At 40.9% G+C, this 23,494-nt stretch overlaps 1 protein-coding gene across 2 annotated transcripts in view; it reads right to left on the bottom strand.

Moving 5' to 3' along the window:
- The window catches only part of ACO1 (aconitase 1), a 60,885-nt gene that overhangs the window by 34,918 nt on the left and 2,473 nt on the right, over positions 1 to 23,494 (bottom strand). The window contains exons 2-4 of one of the 2 annotated variants that reach the window (XM_028531471.2): positions 3,944 to 4,062; positions 2,697 to 2,865; positions 1,529 to 1,666 (exon numbers count right to left, since the gene is read on the bottom strand). In XM_028531471.2, the coding sequence (XP_028387272.1) occupies positions 1,529 to 1,666; positions 2,697 to 2,865; positions 3,944 to 4,040 (404 nt within the window). In that variant the 5' untranslated portion in view covers positions 4,041 to 4,062. The remainder of the gene's footprint in view (positions 1 to 1,528; positions 1,667 to 2,696; positions 2,866 to 3,943; positions 4,063 to 23,494) is intronic. The other variant, XM_036021514.1, reaches the window with a different exon arrangement.

The following is a 23,494-nucleotide window of genomic DNA, read 5'->3' on the forward strand; positions in this document are numbered from 1 at the left end:
GGCACCTAGCTCTGTTCTTCCTCCTTCCCCTCTTCTCCCTTTACTCTGACTCATCCACCTTCAGATGCTTCAATGTGTGGATCTCCCAGATGTGTTTGTGTGTTAGTAAGCAGCAAATCCTTTGTGGAAGCATAACTGTTCAACTTCTAACTTCAAGGAGAGAGACCAGGAGGACCTCTCACAACACCACTCCTGAGGTCACCTTCTATACATTCTATATATTAAGAATATTAGGCCTTTGTCATATTTGTTGCAAATATTTTTCAAGTTATTTCCTGTTAACTTTGAGGCCATTAAATCTATAGATTTTGTTCCCTCTTGTTTTATCCATTGCTTCAAAATTTAGAAAGGTCTTTCTCATTAAGACATTTGACACATATATCCTTGAATTTTCTTCTAAATATATTAATGATGTCATTTTTAATACTAATGATTTAATTAATATGAACTACTCCCTGTACCAAATAATTAATTTTACCAGCATTATATGCAGAGTAATTATTTTTTCCCTTACAGATAATTGATAAGAACTTCATCTAGTTATGCTCCTAGGTGAAGATACCAACTTTTTAGCAGGACCTGGCTGCCTTCTCTTGTGTAATATAATAATTTCATCCACAAAATATAGAATAAACCCCCCTTCATGTCTGACTTGGGACTTAATTGTATGACTTGCTTTGATTAATGTCCTTGTGATGAGAAGTGATCCTATGCCAGTCCTGATCTAGGTCTCAATATATTGTGGCTTCCCACTTCCTTTTGAGCCTCAGTGAACAGCTGTTTTCTCCTTCTGCCTGGGCCCAAAGGAAACACACATGGAATGGTGCTGTCCCAGCCTCTGTGTGGATGTGCAGTGTTAGGAGTTTACCCGGCCAGGGCTAGAGGAGGCAGAGCCACCCCTGCACTCGGCTCAGCTCCCTTAGCCTCCCAACCAACTTGTAGGAGTATGAGCAATACATTCTCGTTATTGACTGACACTGAGATTTTAGGGTTATTGGAAGAATTCTGGGGAAGAGTGAACTGACTATCCCAAACATAGAAGAAAGAACAAAAGAAAAGAAAGGCATAGGTATTATAGAAACCTACATGGAGAGGTAGAGATCACCAGATATGAAATAGTTACTTGGGACCAAAAAAAGAACAAGGATCCAGTGGTTAAAAAGTAAACAAATAAATAAGTCACCAAAGAAAACCTCTCTTTTAAGGTCAAATACATGCTTGCACTGATAAACTCTCATGGCAGAAATTCATGTGAGTGTTTTTCAACTAGACTTTAAGCTGGATTTAAACATAGGCTGCTCACCCCAAGAAGTAAACAGGAAAAGAAAAAAGAAAAAGAAAAATAGTATTTAAAAAAACATATTCCCCTTCCAAATCTTCACTGAAAATCTATATTAAGTTTGAGTTTTCCTAAATGTGTATTCTAAATATTTTCTTCACTTATTTAACTATCTACACAAACAAAATAGACTTATACCCCAAGATTTTGCACAAAACAGAAACTCAGGTATTAATCTTAATCTCTCACCTTCTGTTGAAATCAACTTGGATGGAATGATCGATTACAAGATCAGCAGGACAGACAGGGTTTATTTTCTCTGGATCTCCTCCTAACTTTTTCATAGCATCACGCATTGCGGCAAAGTCAACCACAGCTGGCACACCCCTAAGAAAAGAAGGAATTAAGCAGAAAATAAATTTGTCAAACACGTGTAATTGAGTTTTTCAGCTTTTGTCTTCATTGATAAAATTGGCAATGAAGCTCTCTCATCAATGGAGCTAATAATGAATAATTTAGAAAAGTCAAACTTTCTGAAGACATTTCCCTGAGCTGAAATCACATTGGCAGTAAGTACCATGACTGAGTGGTATCTCTACATGTAATTTTATCACTGTGTTAAAGTTAACAACCAATATGGTCTAAACAGAGAAACTATTGGAAGCTGGCACTTAAAAACTCTGGAACTTTTACTGCTGTGACAGTTTCCCATTCACATGGCGGGATGGCAATGACCTGGAGAAGACATATGAACACATAGTCAACTTCAGATCAAACTTAAAAGAATGGATATAACTTAGAAAAGTAGGCTGTGAATCAAATTTATAAGTGACTCCTTCCTTTTTATTATATTAGAGTATAAAATTTGGGTGCTCTTTCTCTACAAAAACAAGATTTGGTGTTTAGAAGGAATAAATTAACATCATTTAAAAATGGAGAGGTAGTACTATGTCAAAAAAGAGGCCAGATGGGGAGCAAAGATTCCTGGGAATAGCAGGATATGAATGAGGCTTAACAGAACTACAGAACTACATATCGCCCCTCAGGGGGCTGCACGTCAGTGTTCCAAGTACAGCTGTTTGAAACCTGTCTCCCTCAGTGACAGAACGTGGGAGAGGAAAGATTCCAAGATAATCCCACTCCTATTTCTTTCACCTTTCACTAGTATATTTAGGACTATAATCTTCAAGACCAAAACAATGACCTTTGCCCCTGGAAAAGATGGGCTGATTACACAGCCTAATTTGCCTAAAGCTATCTCTGGCTGTCTAAGACTAATAGCCCCCTTTTGTTTTCAAAATTGTCTGGATATAGGGTGACAAATTATATAGTCACTGAGGTTTGTTAGTTTTCTTAAAGCTTTCTTTAATGTCTGGCAAGGGAGGCTGAGAAGAGAGCGAAGTGGCATCGGGCTCACGTGAAGTCCTGCAGGATGACTCGGGCAGGCTTAAATGGCACTTCTATGTTCTTATGCTGCATGACTTTCCAGTTCAGGATATTTTCAATATCGTTTTTCTTCACCAAAAATTCATCACAGTTCCGAATGGCTGCCTCCAGGAGAACTCTGATAGAAAATGGCAAGCGTCCTAGGATAACAGAGAAAGCATAACAAAACCAAACCAAAAAACCTTGAGGCACCTTATTATAAGAGCTCCTTTAAGCCAATCTCTATATAGACTTGATACAAGGCATCAGACTATTCTTCCAACAGGGAAAATGGGTAAATAAAAACTGACCTTTTAAGTTTAAAATATGAAGACATTGAATGGGTTTAGGATACATTCAGTACTAGAAAGTAGCCACCATATAGGCAAAAATAAAATATTATAATTAATCCTTTTATAATAAATGCTTACCCTGCTTTGGATTCCAATAACAGGGTTTCTCTTAAGTTATCATGAAATAATCAGTGTAGATATTTACTGTATTATATTTTAGCAAGTAACACACACACACACAGAGTAATATTTTTCATGACTTAAACTAGTGTCTAAGAAATGAGAAGATAACTCCTTTAGAATCATTGTGATTAAGACCAAAGTACAATCACATATCTTCCAAAGAAAACAAAACCCCAGACAGCAGATAGTGTGGCCACTGGTAACTGGGATTTCTAGGATAAAAAAATAGTAATTCACAAGAAAAAACTACTCTGTTTATTTAGAAAGGAAATGTTCCATCCTGATTATGAAAAATTTTCACCAGTATTATCTAGTAAAGAGAAGAGTGTAAAAGTAGAAAAACACAGGACTTGGAATAAAAAAAAGGATGTGTTTTGTCCTCTTCTGCTCCCACATAGTTGTTATTTGATTATTTGACCCTCTTGGGGGATTCGGCTTCCTCAGGACTTCTTACTTTACAGACATGCTCTCTAGAGTTGTTGTTCAGATTAAATGATATAATACAGATATACAAACACTCTATATACTATAAAATGCTACATAAATGCTACATGTACATAATCATTATTACTTACTTAAAAATGAGCAATGTAAGGGGTGTATGTGTTTGTGAAGCTTAATCCAAGACCATTCAGTGATTCTCATTCTCTGCTTCTCCCTCTTTCAACCCTCCTAAAAGGTTAATTAATTACACAGCATAATCATTATGCAAATTACATACTAATTGCTGTCAAAGCAATTATATGATAAGGCATGTACCTACCATATCTTGAATCGCCCAACTTATTCAAATTAAAGAATTTCTTCTCTGGCTGTGCAGGATCCAAAGGCTCAATGAGCTGTGCAAATGGGTTGCTCATGGTTCCTGGTGGACACGTATCCCTGAAAAAGTGCGAACGTGTTTAATTTCTACTCTCAAAGCGGGACCCCGTTGATCTCGATGAGTGTTTTCCCTCTATAAAAGTTATGGTACACATTCACTTTAAGAAATCACTCATCTTTTCGGGGGGAATATGCGGCATAAATGGTACAGGAATGATATTCATAGCAAATAAAATGGGTTTCTGTGAAGGTACTCTGAAAGCCGGCATTCACCTCTCAAGACAGCATAAAACCCCAAACCTCTTTTGTCTTTCTTCTTTCTGCAATTTTCCTACATTTTTTTACTGATAAGAAGGGAAATGGAGAATGTGTCTCATTTTAAATCTTGGGTATTTGAACAGACCTTTGAGCTGGACTCCTGTCTTGCTTGACAGGAGGTAAGCAGGTGAAATTATGCAATTGTACAAAACTTGAAGTTTGGAAGTGGGGATTTAAAAGCAGCTGCTTTCTCTTGTAAATCTCTGCAGACTGTTAAATAAATGTGTTGATCAGGAGTCTTCCTGAGGCACTTTTGCATCTGATAGCAACAGAGTGTTCAGGTCAGGGAATCTTTAAAGTGACAATGTGGTAGAATTAAGGTCCAAAGTCCCCAGGCATGTTTGCAGGGAACCCTAACCCCAGCTCTGGGTGGAGTTTCTCATACCTGTATCTTTTTATAAATTGTAAGTGGTGAACAAGGGAAGACACTGTTCCTGGCCTCCACACAGATAAACAGTGATTTCAAATAATATACAACTTAGAGCAGAATGCACTGGGGTGGGCATCACAAGACCTGCTTTCCAGTCCTACCCTTGGGGCAAAAATCCTTTAATCAGTCCATTCCCCAACAGTCTAAATTTTAAGATAAGAGTAGTAACATTTTCCTACTTCATCCAAGGTTTTCATGAGTAAATATTTAAATATCCAACAAAATTTCAGGATGACTGATATGGAATGATTAACATATTACTGTAAAATGACAAAAAAAATGTATAGGAAGCAACTGTTTGTAGAGAGAAAAAGTGACAAACAGGCCTTGTCTTCATTAAGACATATCTGGACTGGGCAGAAGACTCAGTTTTCATTGTACTATCCTTTTGGCATGTTCACATTTTTTTAAACTATAGACATATAACTTTTTGAAAACATTAAAAGTTTAAAAGAAATAGGTATTTGTACATCTACTGTGTCTAAAGTCCAGTACCAAGTTAGTTCTGAGGAGAGGCAGCTGACTGGGAAGCAGCCCCTGCCTTCCTGGGGTTACCAGGGCGGGAGGGCAGGCCAGACACCTGGACAAGAGAACCTGAGGGAAGAGCTGGGTGGGTGAGCTATGTGCTGTGCACCACTGGGAATTGCTTCTGTCTCCCAGTTCCATGTGGATTTTGTGGGAGCTGCCATCTGTGGGGGACAGGAAAGTTATCTGATTCAAGTCAGGCCAATCAACTCCTTTTTAGGAATTCTGGAACTGGAACTAAAGGAAGGCTTGCAAGAGACACTGAAACATACTGGAATTGTGCTTAAAATATATGTGCTCTGTAACCTGGATCACAATTACCTAGGGGTCTTTCTTGTTAAAAATACATATTTCTGAGTGTCCCCCATGAAGTACCAAATCAGAATTGACTGGGGGTGGCAGAAGTCAGTCTTTAATCTCCCAAGTGTTTTTAATACATTTTCAGTTTGAGAATCACTGCCGGACACTGTGGAGTGCTAGGTGAGGAATTGAAATTTCATTCAGGAGGCAGGGATGTCCCATGAATGGTGTATGAATAACACAGGCCATGTGTAAAAGAGAGCGGGGGTCAGAACCAAAATGCCTCCATGGATTAGGCAGGGCAGCTACACAGTGAGCAGGCAGCAGAGGGCCCAGGCAGCTGGGATGGTGTGTGCCTGTCTAATGGGGCAGCAGCTCCAGCCAAGGTCTGCATGTAGAAAGGCTGGCTCAATGTTAAAAATCCATGTTTTCAAGCAAGGTTGGTCATCTGGATTTTTATATGCACTCTCTTGATTTATGAATGTTGGTTCAGTAAAGATCTGTAAACTACTGTGTGGGTATGCAACATGATGTTCAAACCAAACATGCTTGTAGGTTCTCTCTGACTGGATCTGACTGGTGGTCCATCATCTGTGACCTGTGTCCCATCCTAACTGAGGAGATGTATTGGCCCGGAGGAATGGTAGCCAGACAAAGAAAACCAGACAAAGAAAACTCAGGTAGGAATCTGTGAAAAGGGTGGAGATGAGCCAGAACCTGGGTGGGCAACTGGGTGGCATCTGTTGAAGTGGAAAAGAAGTAATGGATGGATTAAAAGCTGAAGAGGCAAAATTTAGATAAAAGGCTGCTGCATAAATAGGGAATCACAGTGGGAAGAAGAAATACCACTGAACCAGGTATGAAGAAAAGGCTTTAGTGTTTCAGGACAGAATGTGTTTATAATGAAGTGAACCACAAATGCCAGAGATCTGTTATTCATCCCCACTAAATGAGGAGCCAATCAGGAGGAAAACCCCCATAGAAATACACTCTTTAGTAAGAAACAGGCTGGCTTGTCTACAGAAGGAGATGGTTGCAAATCTGGGCTCACACAATGAGACTTAATCATCCCATTGACTGGAATTCTAAAGATGTCAATTTAAAAAGGCAGCAACACTACTATTCACTTGATTTGTCATTGATGCTACTGCCCCAGATATAACTTTTCCACCCCAAACAGCAGCAACTGAAATTGTAGAACTGTTGTTTTGCCTGCCTGGAAAATGGATCAACAAGAGTGTCTTCAGAGGCTGTAGGTCATGTCAGAATCTCCAGAGCCAGGTAACATGGAGGGAAACCTTCACAGAATAAGGCAGGGAGGATCACTCATATCTTTAAAAAGCCTTAAAGAACTTCTGGACAAGATGGAGGCACAGGTAGATATGCTTTCCTTCTTTGCACAACCAAAAAAAGGAAAACAACCAATTTAAAAACCAAAAACAACCAGAACTTCCAGAAAATTAAACTGTAAGGAAGTCTGACAACTAAGGAGAAGAAACATTCATCCAGACTGGTAGGAGGGGCAGAGACAGGAAGCCAGGACAGAGAGGATGCACAGCAAATTGACAGACCAGTCCAGGCGAGGTGGAGCTGGGTGGGACAGGTGGTCACACATTCATGTGTGGATAAGCCAGGAGGAACAACTGGGGAGCCAGACCGAAAACACAGCACAGGGTTCCACTACAGGAAACTAAAGCCTCAAAACCTCTGGCTATAAAAATCTGTAGAAGTTGCGGCAGCAGGAGAAACTCCCAGCCTCATAGAAGAGTTTGTTGGAAAGACCCACAGTGTCCTAGAACATAGATAAACTCATCCACCCAGAATCAGCACCAGGAGGGCCCAATTTGCTTGTGGGTAGTGGGGAAATGACTGAAAGTGGGGCCAGAACCAAGCCAGCAGCATTGTTCCCTCTCTGACCCCTCCCCAACATTGCCCTGCCCTGACAAATACCTACGGCTACATCCCTTACAATGTAACAGGCACACTGAGACAAAGAAATATGGCCAAAATGAAAGAACACAGCAGAACTCCAGAAAGAGAACTAAGTGACAAGGAGATAGACAACTTATCAGACGCAGAGTTCAAAACACTGGTAATCATGATGCAGAAACTGAACCTAAAAAAAAAAACAAAAACAAAAAACAAACTAAGCAAACAACTAGAACAGGAACAGAATCACAGTAATGGAGATCACATGGAGGGTTATCAGGGGTCAGGGGGCGAGGGAAGAATGGGGGAAAAGGTACAGGACATAAGAAGCATAATTTGTAGGTGCAAAATAGACAGGGGGAGGTTAAGAATATTATAGGAAATGCAGAAGCCAAAGAACTTATATGTATGGCCCATGGGCATGAACTAAGGTTGGGGGGAATGCTGGTAGGAGGGTGGGGTGCAGGGCGGAGAGGGATAAAAGGGAGAAAAAAATGGGACAACTGTAATAGCATAATCAATATACATAAATAAAATCTTTAAAAAATATAATGCAATCACAATTGTGAGTCACATGTAATTTAAACTTTTCAGTGGCCATATTAAGAAAGTAAAAGGAAACAAATAAAACTAATTTTTAAAATAAAAAAAATCCTTAGTCACTGAATCACCCTTATCACTATATCAAGTGCTGCAGTGGCCAGCAACCCTGAGTTTGGTAAAATTCTATGGTTAAACTTTGGCAGGCAGGTAGACAGACAGGAGCAGAGTGAGGACGATGGGCCAGGCTGAGAAAGTTACCAGGGTAAAAGTCCCAGGTCCTAGCAATGGGAAAAACTGGGAAAACAAGGATCTCATGCACATGGTAACCTTTCCTCCCCTAGTATATTGCTGGTCACAAGGTTGGACCCATTGACCTTTTAAATTGCTGGTCATGCATTTCAAACTCTTCTCTGACCCTTCCTCCCCTGGCATGTTCCTAGTGAACAGGTTAAACCCCCTTAAAGGATGAATGGACAAGGGGGCCAGAGAATAGCCCTTAAGCATGAAGCCCCCTGGGCAATGAGTTTCTCACCTGCATCATATAAATATAGGGTCTCAGTTGTGTTTCAGCTCTAGACCCAGAAAAGACCCCACGAACCACACTCTTGCAAAACCAGACAAGCAACACCATGGCTAACCTCAGGACCAGCTGCATTGACTAATGACCACCTGCCCTGGAGCCAACTAATCAGTGGAGACCATGACACTGAAAGGACACACATGGAAAGCTGATGAATATTCTATTGAGATCCTCCCCTGGGGCCTCCCCTAAAATCTCTACCCTTAAAAGACCTTAGGACGGAAGACCCTGTGCTTTCCTTTTGGAGAGTACTCCACACTGCACCTTCCCCCTCTGTATTATCTTCCCCCCGGGTGCTACCTTTACCCCTCTCTCTCCTAAGCTCCAAGGGGCCTTCTTTTGCCTCTGCAACTTGTTTCCTGTACCCATTCCTTCTACAGCTCTCTTCTTCTACCTCCGTGGCTTTCTAAATAAACTTTCTCTTATAGTGTGAGGCTTGGCTATGAATTCATTCTTAGCCAGGACTCAAGTAATAAGGTTGCTGACTCGAGGTCCAGTCTGACTCCACCGGTCTAACACCTGGTATGTTCTCACCACCAACAACAAAACCAGTTGCTAAATTGAAACCATATGTGCTATGATGCAATGAACACAAAAGGCATCAACTTACTTCGCTGTGGCTTACAAATACCCTGGGCATAATTTTGGAAGCCTTATATAGTCCCTGCTGTTTCCATGGCCCTGCTAAGCCAGCTGGTATTTCAGGATGCATCTAGTGACCAATGTGGCTCTTGAAGAAAATGGCCTGAGTCTAGTGCTCTACTGTCTGCCCAGCCTTTCCCTAGAAACTACATAATTGTCTGGTTTCTCTACATTAATGAAGCAAATTCTACTTGAGGAAGTTAGGGAAGAGAGGACCCAGTTACAACTAAGTACCAGCACACACCAAGTACTTTAGACAAACTTTTTAACTCTGCAACATCTCTGTAAATTAAAGCATATTCCCACTTTACAGCTGAGGAAACTGTAGTTCAGAGGAATGAAAAAACCTGCAGAGCTAAGTTTTGAACTGTGGCTCTTTCCACCTTCCCCACACTGCCTCTCTGGGTGCCAACAACTTCTGTTGTGAAGGTGATGCTGGCTAATGATCACCAACCAACCTCAAGAACTGAAATAAGCCATGAGTGGCTCATGGGCCAGAGAAATCTTGCCACTCAATTTTGAAACTGGAGTCACTTTTATTTCTTTTCAGGGGTTCACCAGTACCCTGGTCTGAGCCAGCCACTGTGACATTGTTACATGTGGCTCCGTAAAGGGTGGTTTACAGAGCCACAGACAGGTCAGTGGGAAGAGCAGCAGCTGTGATGGCAAACCCCCCAACCCCAAAATGGATTTGCTTTGAGTTTGGGAAACAACCCCTCCTTGTGAGCTTGGAGGGCTCTGGAAATCAAAGCCACTCCAAGGTTCCACTCTTACCTTGACCCTGGTCTCAAATCCCCTTATAGGAGTTCCTAGTATTAGTAATCCCATGAGAAAAGTGAAAAACAACAGCATTCCCAGGAGGCAATGAAGGGAAAGACCTTTGGCTTAGGAACGGTCCAGGTCCAAAGTAGAATCTAGGCATTACAAATGCTTCCTCAGTCTGCCTCACCCTGTCCAGAATCCTAACCAGTCACTAAACCTTGAGTAGTACCTTGGCTCCTGCTGGCTCCAAAATTGTCCCAAGATTGGTATTTTGTTTGGGAAGCTTACCAACTGGCCAGGGAGCCCGGCCTACCTCCCACACTCACAAAAAGCACAGATTTGGTTTCAATTCCTTCCTTTTCTTATCTCCCATCCTCCTCTGCTCTGCTGTGTCCTACATTTTTCTGTTTTACTTACTCCCCATTCAATGCTAACAAAAGAGAGAGTGTGAACATTTGGGGAGAGAATGGACAGTTAGCCTATCTTTTTTCTCTCTTGGAAGGGGAAAGAGTTAGGGCTCATGAAAATATGTTGCTGTCTTTTCTGTGTCATAGAATGAGATGGTGCTGCCTGAAGGTACAGGAAAAAGAGAGAAAAGGAAAAAGGAAGAGAAAAAGATATTTTTAAAAGGGCAAAGTGGGGAAATGACATCTTTCAAGCATTGAGGTTGGTGTTCATTCAGAACCTGTCTGTCCTGAACACTTGCCTTCAGAATGCTTGAACTGCTTAGCCATCAATCTCATCTGAAATGCCAATGGTTCTCATACAAAAAGAATCTAACAGGAGACACCTGCACTGTATCTAAGCCCTTCACCATACCTAGTTCACCTTCTGAAATCCAGGACAATTACTGGTACAGAGTATCTTTCAAAGCTAAGCCTTCCTGAAACCAGATCATGTAAAATATCATGATCCTCCCAGGTGCCTTTGGGGCATGGAAGAGTAGGTGAGGGTAACACCAGATTTTCAAGTTAAATCATGAAAAGTACTAAATATTAGGCACAGGCAGGCAGATCTGAGATGTGTAACAAATAAACCATGCTTCGAGCAAAGACATGAAGAGAGTCCAGAGCTCAAGTTCCTCCCCAACTACATACACTCTTGTTGCCAACTGACCTTTTGGCCTCAAGCTAGTACATCTGCAGGTACCTTCACCTGGGCACATGTGGCCAGGCATGAAACTGTCACCACACCCTAGGGACACGGTGACCCTATTTTTTCCCTTTTTATTGAATTTATTGGGGTGACACTGGTTAACTAAATTATATGGGTTTCAGGTGCACAATTCTACAACACATCATCTGCACACTGTACTGTCTGTTCACTACCCCAAGTCAAGTCTCTGTCCGTCACCTTACATCCCCCTACCCTCTTCCACCTCTCCCCTTCCCTTTACATGATAAAGGAGCGATGAGAGGGAAATTGAGAATGTTGAACCTTCTGTAAAGAGTCCACTGATGAGGAGAGGCCCTAAAAAAAAGTGACTACCTGAGGTCACGGGAATATAAAAGAAAATATAGCTGATATTGTCTTCAGTGAAATGCAAATTTCCTACAGGGAAAAATAAAAGACTTAAAATCCTTTATAAGTAAAGTTGGAAAAAAGCACTACTTAAGCATATCACAGTCTCTGGCACTTCTGTGAGTTAGTTCTATAATCATTTACTGAACCTTCCAGGTGGTTCAGAATTCCAGAGAACTGACTGAAAGCTGAGCGTTGGGAAAACCACTTATACTTAAGTTTTGACAATATGCCGTGGGTCACCAGTTTACTCCAAGAGAGACAGAAGAGTAAGGGCAAATCAATGTTATCAGAATAAATATCAAACAGAACTCCTTACTCAGATTCAGCGTAAAAAATGTGAGCCAAGACTCATATTAAGTGATAGTAAGTGAAAAAAAGTTACAGAAAATATATATACTAGAATCAATTTTCAGTTTAAAAACCTTCAAGACTATTAGCATATATTCATTTACACACATATACCATCATACATGAAAATGAATATAAAAAAGAAAGATATAAGTTAACATTGATGATCCCTAAGTAGAAGGCATTGCATAAAGGGGGCAGGGCCTTAACTTTCTATGTTATATACTTCTGAATGTAATCCAAATTCTATTTTCCATAGGCATGGGTTCACTGACTATTTTTTTTAAAGCAGAAGAAGCCATTTAAAATTTTTACATAACATCCTTAGAGGATATTTCATATAGGAGGGCATAGTGACTATGAAATGAAAACTTGAGAGCTTTGGCAATATCTTTTGAAAAGAAGACAAAACAGATGTGGCTGGTGTGACTCAGTTGTTTGAAGCTTCATACTGTAAACCAAAAGGTCACAGGCTTGATTCCTGGTCAGGGTACGTGCCTAGGTTGCAGGTTCAGTCTCCACCCCAGGTGCATACAAGAGGCAACCGATTGATGCTTCTCTCTCATATCCATGTTTCTCTCTCTTCTTTTCCCTCTCTCTAAAATTGATAAGCATATCCTAGGTGAGGATTAAAAAAAAGAAGATAAAAGAGTTCACGAAGTTTCTGAAACTACAATATGCAGCTCTTTCTTTAATAATGTCTGATGAGGATACACTTAAAAGTAAATTTGTAACTATTACTTTTTTGCAAAACTTACCTTGCTCCCCAAAATATGTCCTCCATTATCCACCAGTGTAGTGAAATGGTTCATATTTAACCTTAGATGTTCAACTCCATACTCATAAAGTCAAACATATTAATCTAAGCTCAACTTCTTCCTTCTCACCCCAACCCCAGGCTCCTCTGCTCCCCCTGGAATCCTAGCAGGGTGATACCAAGTTTATTTTTGAATCAGATCTTCGTGGGTGGTATACATTTACAAAGATTACACTAAGAAATGGATGCTTATTATAGAAATGTTAGAAAATGCAGATGAACAAAAAAAAGTCAATCTGTATTATGGTTGGAGTTTCATTTAACATGATTTTAAAATGTATTTGGATTTCTTAACAAAATGGATTAGACCTCACATTGTTCTGTAAATTGCTTTTCTCACTCAGCAATAGACCACAAACATCTTTATAGGGCAATCATATGATTTTATAGCATTTTTAATTCTACCATAAAAATCTGTCATTCAGATACACAATTTATTTAAATCCTTATTAAAATACCCATGCTTCTCAACTTACAAGGGGCTTACATACTAATAAAGCCATTGTAAATTGAAAATAGCGTAAGTCAAAAATGCGTTTAATGCACCTAACCTAGAGAACATCATAGGTTAGCCACGCCTACCTTAAAACGTGCCCAGAACACTCACATTAGTCTGCAGTTGGGCAAAATCATCTTGCTGCTGCCACCCAGCGTCACGGGAGAGCACCACACCACATACTGCTAGCCCAGGAAAAAGCCAAAATTTGAATTCGAGTATGTTTTCTACTGAATATGGACCACTTTCACACCATAAGTTGGAGACCATCTGTACTTAGGCTGTTTCCAAATATTTACATTCAAACAATGCTGCAACCTTTGTACACACTTCTTTGAATAGACTCTCAATCCACTTCCTTAAAATACATTCCTAGCTTTTCATTCCTAGAAGTAAGACAGCAGGGTGAAAGAATTTGCCTGCCCCCATTTGTTCCATAGCTCCATGTTGCCTGGGGAAGGCTACACCAGTTTTATAACCTTTGTCTCAGGCAGTGAATGGGGTTGCCTAAACCAGGCAACATAACTTCATTTTTACTCTTTGCAAAATTGAGAGATTACTAAACTAATCTTGGGTATTTCTTTAATTGCTAGTGAAAATCAATACTTTTCCATCTGTTAGTTAGACATCTGAATTTCTTCTTTCGTACACTGTGTGTCTGCCAGATGGGCCAAACTGAGTGACACTAAGCCGGCCTCTGGTGACCAAATGTTCTCATCTCCAACCAGAGTTGACTGAGCTAAGAATGTGGATGAGACTCCAATTCTGGAGAAACAAAGACCGCCCTTGGCCTCTAGCTGTTCTTTAGACTTGTAGTCTACAAGATTCCCCTTTACATGAAGAAAGCTCCAAAATCTAATGTACAATTTCCCCCAGTGCTCGGGTATACTGTGAACCTCGTTCGGTATAGCAAGGTAAGTGGACAATTAGCTTAAGTCATGGGCAAAATCCCCATTTGGGTCAGTGAGCTTTTCTATCTGTAAGCCAGACTGAACATCCAAGCCCAGGCAGCAATCTTACAAAAGGGTTTTAGGAGGGAGTCTGAGGACAGCGTATGGACAGTACACTGCTGAACCATCACTCTTGCTAGACTATCTCAGACCCTATACCCAGATGACAGTGAATGTCACACAATGACGCTTATTCAGCACAGCCAGCTCTGTAGAGATGTTTGGAACAACTGACTGACTTTAGCTACAAGCCAGTGATCAGATAAAATAAGACTCACTTCTTCAGTCTCTTTCCTGCCTTTGCAGTATATAAATCCAAGATTTAGCTGCTTTTGTTGCTAAGAGTTGAATCCTCTTAGCTTGTCTTATGACACAGAAAGAGGCATAAATATGAGTGGGCCCTACACTAACCACAGGACTTCTGTCACCTGTAGGAAGGAGAGGAGGAGAGGAATAACCCTGGACAGCAGAATGCCAGTCAGTAATGGGGTGGGAGGATAGAGTTATTTGGGAAGGGGGAGGTGGGTAGGGTTGGGTAGGGAATGTGAGTCTCAGTTTCCAGGACAGCTTTCATAGTCTGAAAGAACTTTCTGGTAATTAGCTGAGAATTGGGACTCTAGAGTTTAAAGTACAAAAACAAATCCTCTGAATTGCTTATTTAGGCTATCTAAAGACAAAAAAGAGTGAATTTTTAAAATGTATGCAAATAACCAAAAGTTGCTTCTTTTGTTATTTCATGTTGTTTACCCACCTCTCTTCCTCTTCTCACTTTCCTAAATATATCCATCCTGAATGTTCATGGCTTCTAACTCCAAGGTTAAATATAATCTCTAGAGTTCAATTCAGTTCACTATAAAAATTAGCTATGCTTCATTTTTTTTTGTTTGTTTAAAGAGAAATTAATTGGTCCTAAAATGACTCCTAAACTGACTGTCATGTGTGTGAACATCATTCTACTTATAAACAACTTTTGACCAAAGTGAGATTCCAAGGATGTTGATATGAGCATAAACAAGATGCAGTCAGAACCGTTCAGACCATCAAACCACCACAGATTGTTGGCTTGGTTTTTTCACAGAGCCCCGAGCTAGCAGTCAGCTCTTCGCTATATTTGATGCAGATGCATGTGGGAAACTGGGGTAACCTAAATATCTCTGAATTTTCCCAGAGACCACATTACCTGTTTGATCCTCTTGGAATCATGAAAAGTAACTTTAAAAAAATCTCTTAAATGTGATACTTGTCATGCAAAGAATTTTGCAAGAGAAGTGATAAGAGCTCTTGTTCGTTGGGTGGAGAATTAAAAAACACAAAAAGTAGTGCATAAGGAGGGACTTGGAGAAAGAAATGGCTTCATAACACTGTAACCAAATCCATCAATATATTTTTCTTTTCTGTATACATGCAAAGTGCACTTTACCCTATAAAAAATGAACAAAACTGCCTCCTATGTGAGAAAGCTTTACCTTCACACAACAACTTGTGTCTTTTTGCTAAATTTTTAGGCTAATATGTTTTCACTTATCCTTCTATCTTATCCTAGACAACTGACCAGAATGCTTCTCATATATTCCTCAATTTTTTAAAGAGTTGTAACAGTTTTTAAGTGATTCAGTTACATGTTGAAATAAGGCATACAACCTTTCTGTGCCTTGGTTTCCCAATCTGTAACATATGGTTAGTTGATGATCTAAAAAGTCCCTTCTGAGTGAAAAAAATTCTGATTCATTCATTCACTCAATACATATTTATATTAACCATTTGACCTGTGCCAGGAACTGTTTGAGGCATTGGGGATACACCTGGGTACACAACTAACAAAGCCCCTGCCCTCATGGTGCTTCCATTTTAGTGGAAGGAGACAGAAGAAACAAAAATGAAATACAAACAGAATGTCAGAGACTGAGTGGCCAGCTGTGAGGGTAAAGCAGGATGAGAGCATTAGGGAGTGTCAGTGCCTTGAAGGATGTCAGAAGATCAAAGCTGGCCTCACCAATAAGTAGCCACTGAGTAGAGGCTTGAAGGAAGCAAGGAAGTAAGTTATGTGCAATCTGGAGGAGGGGTAAGATCAGGTGCAAAGGCACTGAGGTGGGTCTGAAAAGGCAAGAGGGCCAGAGTGAATGAGTGCAGAAAAAAAGGACTCGAGATGAGCAGAGTAGGCCACCCTAGAGATTTTGATTAAAAGCAAACTACAAAGGACTCTCCTAGCTTTACACTTGGTTTAAACTGCAGATTCCCAGCACCAGAATTTGTTAAAGTTGGATAAGAAATTAACTTCTAACATGAAAGTATTAGATTGCATTTAAAAAGTGGCTACTTCCTTAAATATAACCTTTCTGTTTCCCTGAACTTCATTATTAAGTAACACTGGAAATTTCCAGGATGTATCATAAAAATGATTATGACTCACTTAGCAGATGTACGTAGCCACTGCCAAGGGCAAGTCTGATTTGGGGGGTCTGGGGCCCTGATTCAGCAGCCCCTGCCCAGAAAGTAAAGCCCCTGTCTCTCTTGAGGCTCCCTAGTGCTAGGCTTGCTGGCCAACATGGCACAATATCATATGCAATTGCCAAAAGACAAAGGCTAACCCAGCACATCCTTTAAGCTTTTATATTAATTGCATGAGCACAAACTCAAAAGAACAGAAATAATGGGCTGCTATAACCAGAGTTTCACTAAATGTCTTGGTGAACTTGAGAATTTATAATTACAGAGATGCACTGAGAAAGAAAGTCATCATAGGGTCAGGAAACATTTGGCCAGGAAGTAAAGGAAGAAGCTGGCCAGGGCCCTCTCAGAACCAGGAGTCCTGACCCAGCCGGAGCTCTGCTCCTGACCTCCGCTCCCGACCTCCTCCTTTCCTCATTAAGGTCAGTCCTCAGCCCCTTCTTAGAATGTGGGTCCTCTACCCTGCAGCAACCCCCCATCGCCAGAGGGGTTTCAAAAATAACACTTGCAGAGACCCCCACCAAGTCCTTTTGTGTCCAAGTCTTGAGAGCAGGGAAAGAGAGGAGAGCAGGCAGCTGTGGTTTGTTATAGCACTGCAGAGCAGCTTAGTGGAGGTCCATTCTTTAAGAGAGCTGCATGAATTTTTGAAGTTCCTGAACTCATTTAATAGATTCTTGCTCATGAATTTTTCTAACTCAAATTTTAGAAAAGAAAGAGTCACCACTAACAGTTGGATGTCAGGCCTCCAGCGGTTGCCCAGGACAGCATTTATCTACATGAATTCACCAAGTTTCTGAGGTCATCTACTGCCACCCACATCAGAACTGCCTGGGCTTAAGAATGATGACTCATGCTAGGCAAGTTGCCAGGAGCTTGAGGTATACATCCACATATTTATTGAATTTCCAGAAGAAAGGTGACTGCTAGAAGGAGCCGATGCTCCTGTTCTGAGCAGCACATTCTGGTCCAGCAACAGTGCAACTATGTGCTTAGGAGCTGAAATGTGAAGCCAGAATGCAGGCTTGCTGACATGGAGGAATGGAACTCAAACCCAGGTCCACCAGACTCTCAAGTCTGGCTCTTAAGCAACTATGCTGTAGTCCATCTCAGTGGTACACACCACAGTAGCATGACATCCATATGCAATGGGTCAAAGATGTGACAAGTAAGAGTGGCATGAGACCATGACACATCTGGTAGCTAGATTGGTCTAGAGAAGGGACTGATGTGGATTCATTTATGCTGTTGACATTTATGGACTACCAGAATAAAATGATAAAAATCCCCCTTGCACTTCAGTCCCACAGACTGGTCAGGAGGTAAAGACAGTGCTTTGTGGTCCATGCTACAGCAGTGGGAGAGCCAGGGTCACAAAGAATCCTCTAGGGAGAGACCTTAATCCAGAATGGGAGGTGGTCATGAGGGCCTCTGGGTGCCAGCAACACCATGTGCAAGCCTTCCAGAATGACACAGGGTAAGAGAGCTAGGGAAAGAATTTTCTGGGCAGAAAAACAGCACATATAAAGGCATGGAAGTGTGCCCCTGTGGGAGCTGCATACTGGACAGAGCTAAGAGGAAAGGAAAAGATGGGGACAGGACCCACATCATAAGGGACTTCACAGAAAGGTTCAGGTTTCTCCTCAAGATAGGATGCATCATTAAAGATTCTAAGCTGGAATCTGAAAGATCTGATTTGATTTTAAGAGATCACTTTGGTAGTGATAGGGAAAGACTCACAGGAAAGATGCTGGGCTGGTGTCAGGGAGGCAGGTTATAGTGGTATTCTAATCAAGTCAGAAAAGAGAGCAGTGACTATGTAGATCCCAGAAAGAGTTAGGAAAGCAGAATGAAGTGAGGGTGAGCATTGAAGAAAGAGAGGCCAAGGAGAACCCTCGTGTTCCTCATCTGGGCAAGTTGGCAGAGCTGATGACCAAGATGGGAACCAGGCAGTTTGTGCGATCTGGTGAATTTAGGATGATGATATCCAGCAGGCAGCTGCATACCTAGGCCTGGAGCTCAGGAGTTCTGGGCTGGGACAGAAGTTCAGAAGAACAGAAGCAACTATCAGACATGATACCACAAGTGCCACATCATTCCATTAGCACTGAACCTGATGACATGTGCTGAGTACCTTTGGGGTGCCAGGCACCTCACCTCTGTCATGGTCCCTCAGCAACTCCGTGATAAAAGTATCACTGTTCCATTTTGCAGGTGGGCAAAATGAGGATCAGAGGGGTTAAGTAACTTGCCAAGGTCTCATGGCTGGTACAAGGCCAAGCTGGGAGACAAACCTAGGCCCCCAGTGCCAGGGCTGACTTTCCTGCACCATGCTACCTCTCAGCAGGCCGCACAAGTGATATCATTGTATAGTCACTCCTCACACAAGGACTCAAATTAACCAAATGGATTTTTAAAAATTAGAACTCACTTTAAAACAAGCTTCATACTCAAAGGTACGTATGTGAGGACTAACTAGTCACACTCTATTTTCCCTAAAATATCCTTAACTTTGGCAAAATTTGTATGATAGATAACTTTCAAAGGGTGGGTTGGTGTCAACAGAATAGATGTCACCAGCACTAAAAATGTAACTGATTCCTTATCTGAGCAAATAAGGGTTTTATAAAATATACCATCCTTAAAAACAATCTTGAGGCTGGTTTAGTCCCACCACTATTACAGAATTGTACTGTGGGTATGTCTGCCCCAGCATAGCTCTCACATGTAAGGGACTGTCAGCAATGGTTGATTCACCTGTCCTCAACCAAAATTCTAACCCAGTGATTACACAGGAGGCCACTTTCTTAGACTGAGGCAGCTTCTTCATGAACTACGCCACAATGTGGACTATGCTTTGTGATTTTACAATAACAGTCATAAAAGGATGATGAGAATAAGGAATAAAGTCCTCCATAAACATCTGAGCAACAGCCCAGGCAAACCACACTACCCAAAGATGGGCTTGCCCAGAGTTGTCCTTAGGTCAGGAGAAGAGAATGAGAATCACACCAGCACTCATGCACTAGCCTTGCCGATTCATCACAAGGTAGATTAACTCTTAAAACAAAGACTAAAGCGGAACATGAGGAATCTGAGAAACAACTGGTTCAGAGAGTTTAGCTGTTCTATGGCATTACGGGACACATACTTACCTCAGGAACCTGGTATGTCTCCCAAAGACATATAATGCTTAGGAAGATAGTTCCCTGACTTTGCCTGTTTGCGATATCTAATCTCAAAGCCCTTTGGTTTCCCATCAAAACTGAAAATCAGACTGCTATTGTCTGCTGTATTCAAGATTCACATATTTACCTAAACCTCAGTTTACTTCTTTGCAGATTTGAGGTAATAATACCTGGCCTGCACTGCTCTGTCCAGCTCCCGGCGGCTGCTGAGATAACTAAACAAGGTAACAGGTGAAAACACAATGCGCCCTGGGAAACTCTGTACCTGTGAGCTATCACTGTTCATGAGATTGATAACAACTTCATGGGGAAATGGGCCCTCAATATAGCCTATTTCTTTATTGAAGATTTACAGATACTATGTTTCTTTACCAAACATTTTAAAACACTATGGATACTCTAAAATATATCCAGAGCCACTCTTACCTACTGGGCAGGGGTGGGAGGGCAGGGAACACATTATAAAATCAGGAAAGACCTAAAAGATCCACAATATATTTGAAAAAGTGATAACACCATAAAGAAAAATATTTTCCTCAAAAAGTTGTCATTTTAGATTGGCTCAAACTTAAGAGTCTCTGTCACAATTCTTTAAAATCCTCTTGGGTGAGACCAAATGTTCTTGGTCATAAGCAGTTACTGTAAACTTTTCTTTCAATGTGATGCATTTCTTATGTAAGTTGTCCTCCCATGAACTTAATCAAAATTAACTTGGCATTTATTTTTTAAGCATCCTTTGCATAAGGCATTGCTAAGTAATACAGGAGATAAGGAAAACACTTCTTCGCTTTATACAAATAGTAGAATCTAACCAGGAGACAAAGATAAACATACAAATCACTAATGTAGAGTAAGAATCATAAGAAAGTCCACAGGAGAGAGACAGCTGTAGCTAGGAGAATGGAGAAAGGCTTCACAGGGAGTGGGGAAGCAAAGAGGGAAGACCGATTTACACAGACAAAGCAAATGCAGCCACAGAGAAGCAGGGTAGTGTCGCAAGTGCTCAAGGTCCACCCGATGGTTCCCTCAGGCCAACATTAGGGCAGAATAGTGTAAAGACCTTGCTATAGTAGTCAGTCCATGGTTGTCACTAAAAAGACACAGCAAAGATTTTTTTTTTTAAATTTATACAGCTGAAAATGAAGATGTCAACTCCTGGCAGAGGGAGAAAGAAGAGAGTATGAGGAAAGGTGTAGATAAAACAAGATTGGCCAAACGTTAATGTTCCTAATTGTAAAGCTGGAAGTTTCTACTCTCCACTTCCATGTATGTCTGAAATTTTCCATTAAAACTAGCTAAAAAAGGAATGGAGGCCAGATGATCTAGGCAGGTGGTCTGCTGATGGCTTCTCAGGTGATGGTGTTAATTTTATCAAGAACTTTTGAAACTTTGGGTCATCTGGATGGAGTGGGTAGATGGAGGATGGAGCCTGCTCCATAGGGAAGTAGACGCAAAGCAACGTGACAAGCCTGGTCAGCGTTTGTTTTCAGTTCCTCACTTCCCACTGGGAGGAAAGGAGCAGCAGGGTCTGCTTTTAGGCAATCCGGGGTAAGTCCATCTAAGAAAAATGAAGGCAATTGTACTGTTCCCAATGGACTATGTGTACAAGTAATGTAGAGGGTTTTTTTGGTCATGTCAAATTTAATACTTGTCATATCAAATGTAATACTTATTTAATACTAGCTAGACAATATTGATAGGCAAGGTGAAGAAAATTTAAAAACCAACTGTGGCCCAACACCCGGAGGGAAGCCCTTAGTCTGGCAGAGCCTCTGCCTCGGTCCTCGCATGTGCACAGACCTGCCCCCCTACCCCCCACCCCCCGCACCCGGGCACATGCTTTCTCTCCTTGTAAACAGGATCACAGAGAAATATTCTTGGGTAATATGTTTTTAAATTTAAAATGTATACTTTGGCTATTTGTGAAATAGCATTTTACGCCATCATTGTAAGGGCGGCATGATAATTCATTAAAGAATACTTTGATCTGGGGCTTAAGTCAAACAACACTTTTTAACCAAGCACTCTGATCTGAGAGAGCTCTTTCTCAAGATTATATTGAGTTAATATATACTAGTATCATATACACCTGTTCAGAACTATAATGTGACAACTGACATAATTTGTTTTATTGTGGGAGAGGAGGTGGTGGTAATATTCTTACTAGAGAAAGAACTATCTTCCTGTTAAAAGTTGTTGGGATTTTAGTCTTGAGTTTTGAGTTTTGTCTTCAGGTTGTAAAAACAATACAGGAATGCTGTGGGGTAGGCAGACATATGGTGTTACAACATGTAACAAGTAAAAATCCCATCTTCCTTCCACCCCATAACACACTGCTCAGAATTGGCTATGGTTAATGTTTGGTATGTCTGTCTTCCAAACATTTATAAAGCTATTTTAAATACACAGAATATATAATCACACACCCACACAACTTAGGTACATAAATAGATACATGAATACCCATATACACATTAGGGTATACACAGTGTATATATGGTATATTATATATATTTTTTTCATATATATACACATACAATGAGAATTTCCCCCTTTTTCAACATTTCTTTTGTCCCCGCCTCTGGAATCAAGATATCTTAGAGACACCACCAATTTTTGCATAAGAACACCCCAAGTTCACACTGGGTTAGACTTGCAGGTCCCTCCATCCCAGCACAACTGAGATGGCTCCTGAGAGGCAGTTGGGAACAAAGACATTCCCCTCCTCAATCCATGGCTGTGTCCTCAAAATTTGAACATACTTGACCTTCCTTTAAGCAACCTGCTGTGTCTTCTTCTTTGATTTCAAATCCTTTGCAGTTGTCACTCCAGCTATGTCTGTCTTGGAGTATCAAGTCCCTGATATTCATACATAAAGTCCTAAAGAATTTCCTTTTCCATGAAACTACCTCCTTGAAGCATGGCTTCTGTCCTGACATTCTGGGACAGGGGTCTGCAAACTGTGGTTTTGCACCTGTTTTTGTAAACAAAGTTTTATTGAACCCAGCTATGCCCATTCGTTTACATCTCATCTATGGCTGTTTTCACACTCTAACAGCACAGCTGCATAGTTGCAACAGAGACAGTAGAGCCCACAAACTGTAAAATACTATCTGATCCTTTACAAAAACATCTGCTGACCTATGTTCTAGAAGATAGTGAAAACAGACTGTTTTTTTCCCTATCAAAATTTGGAGAACTTGAATCACATGCCCTCTATCCAATGTTTTTGTCCTGGTTAAAGAGTTTGTTGTCTATTAAAATACAAAGAAAAATCACCCTGGCTCTGACAATAGCAATGGTTTGCTGGTAGACCTTTAACAACGTGCTGAGAGTGGGGAGCCCTGATTTACGGCATTTGCAGATTTCCAGAGTGTAAACATACCCATAATGGCTTACTTAAAGCTGAAAAATGTGATGCCACTGAACACGAAACTGGGAAGAAATGCATACAAATGCTAGTGCAAACCAGATCCCGCAAAACACTGGCTCCTTCAGATGCCTGCAATGTTCCAAAATGAGACAGACACCAATGGCCCAAGCCCTCACTTTAAAGATGAAGAGACTGAGGCCTAGATAAAGTACTTTGCCCAAGACAGGCCTAGTGACTGGGACCAGACTGGAGTTCATTTCCCTGTAGAGTCTGCCTGCCTCACAAGGAGTGACTTTCTCCAAAAAATAAAGACTGAGGAAGG

The sequence above is a fragment of the Phyllostomus discolor genome, chromosome 3, assembly GCF_004126475.2.
Source record: "Phyllostomus discolor isolate MPI-MPIP mPhyDis1 chromosome 3, mPhyDis1.pri.v3, whole genome shotgun sequence".
Classification (NCBI taxonomy): Eukaryota; Metazoa; Chordata; class Mammalia; order Chiroptera; family Phyllostomidae; genus Phyllostomus; species Phyllostomus discolor.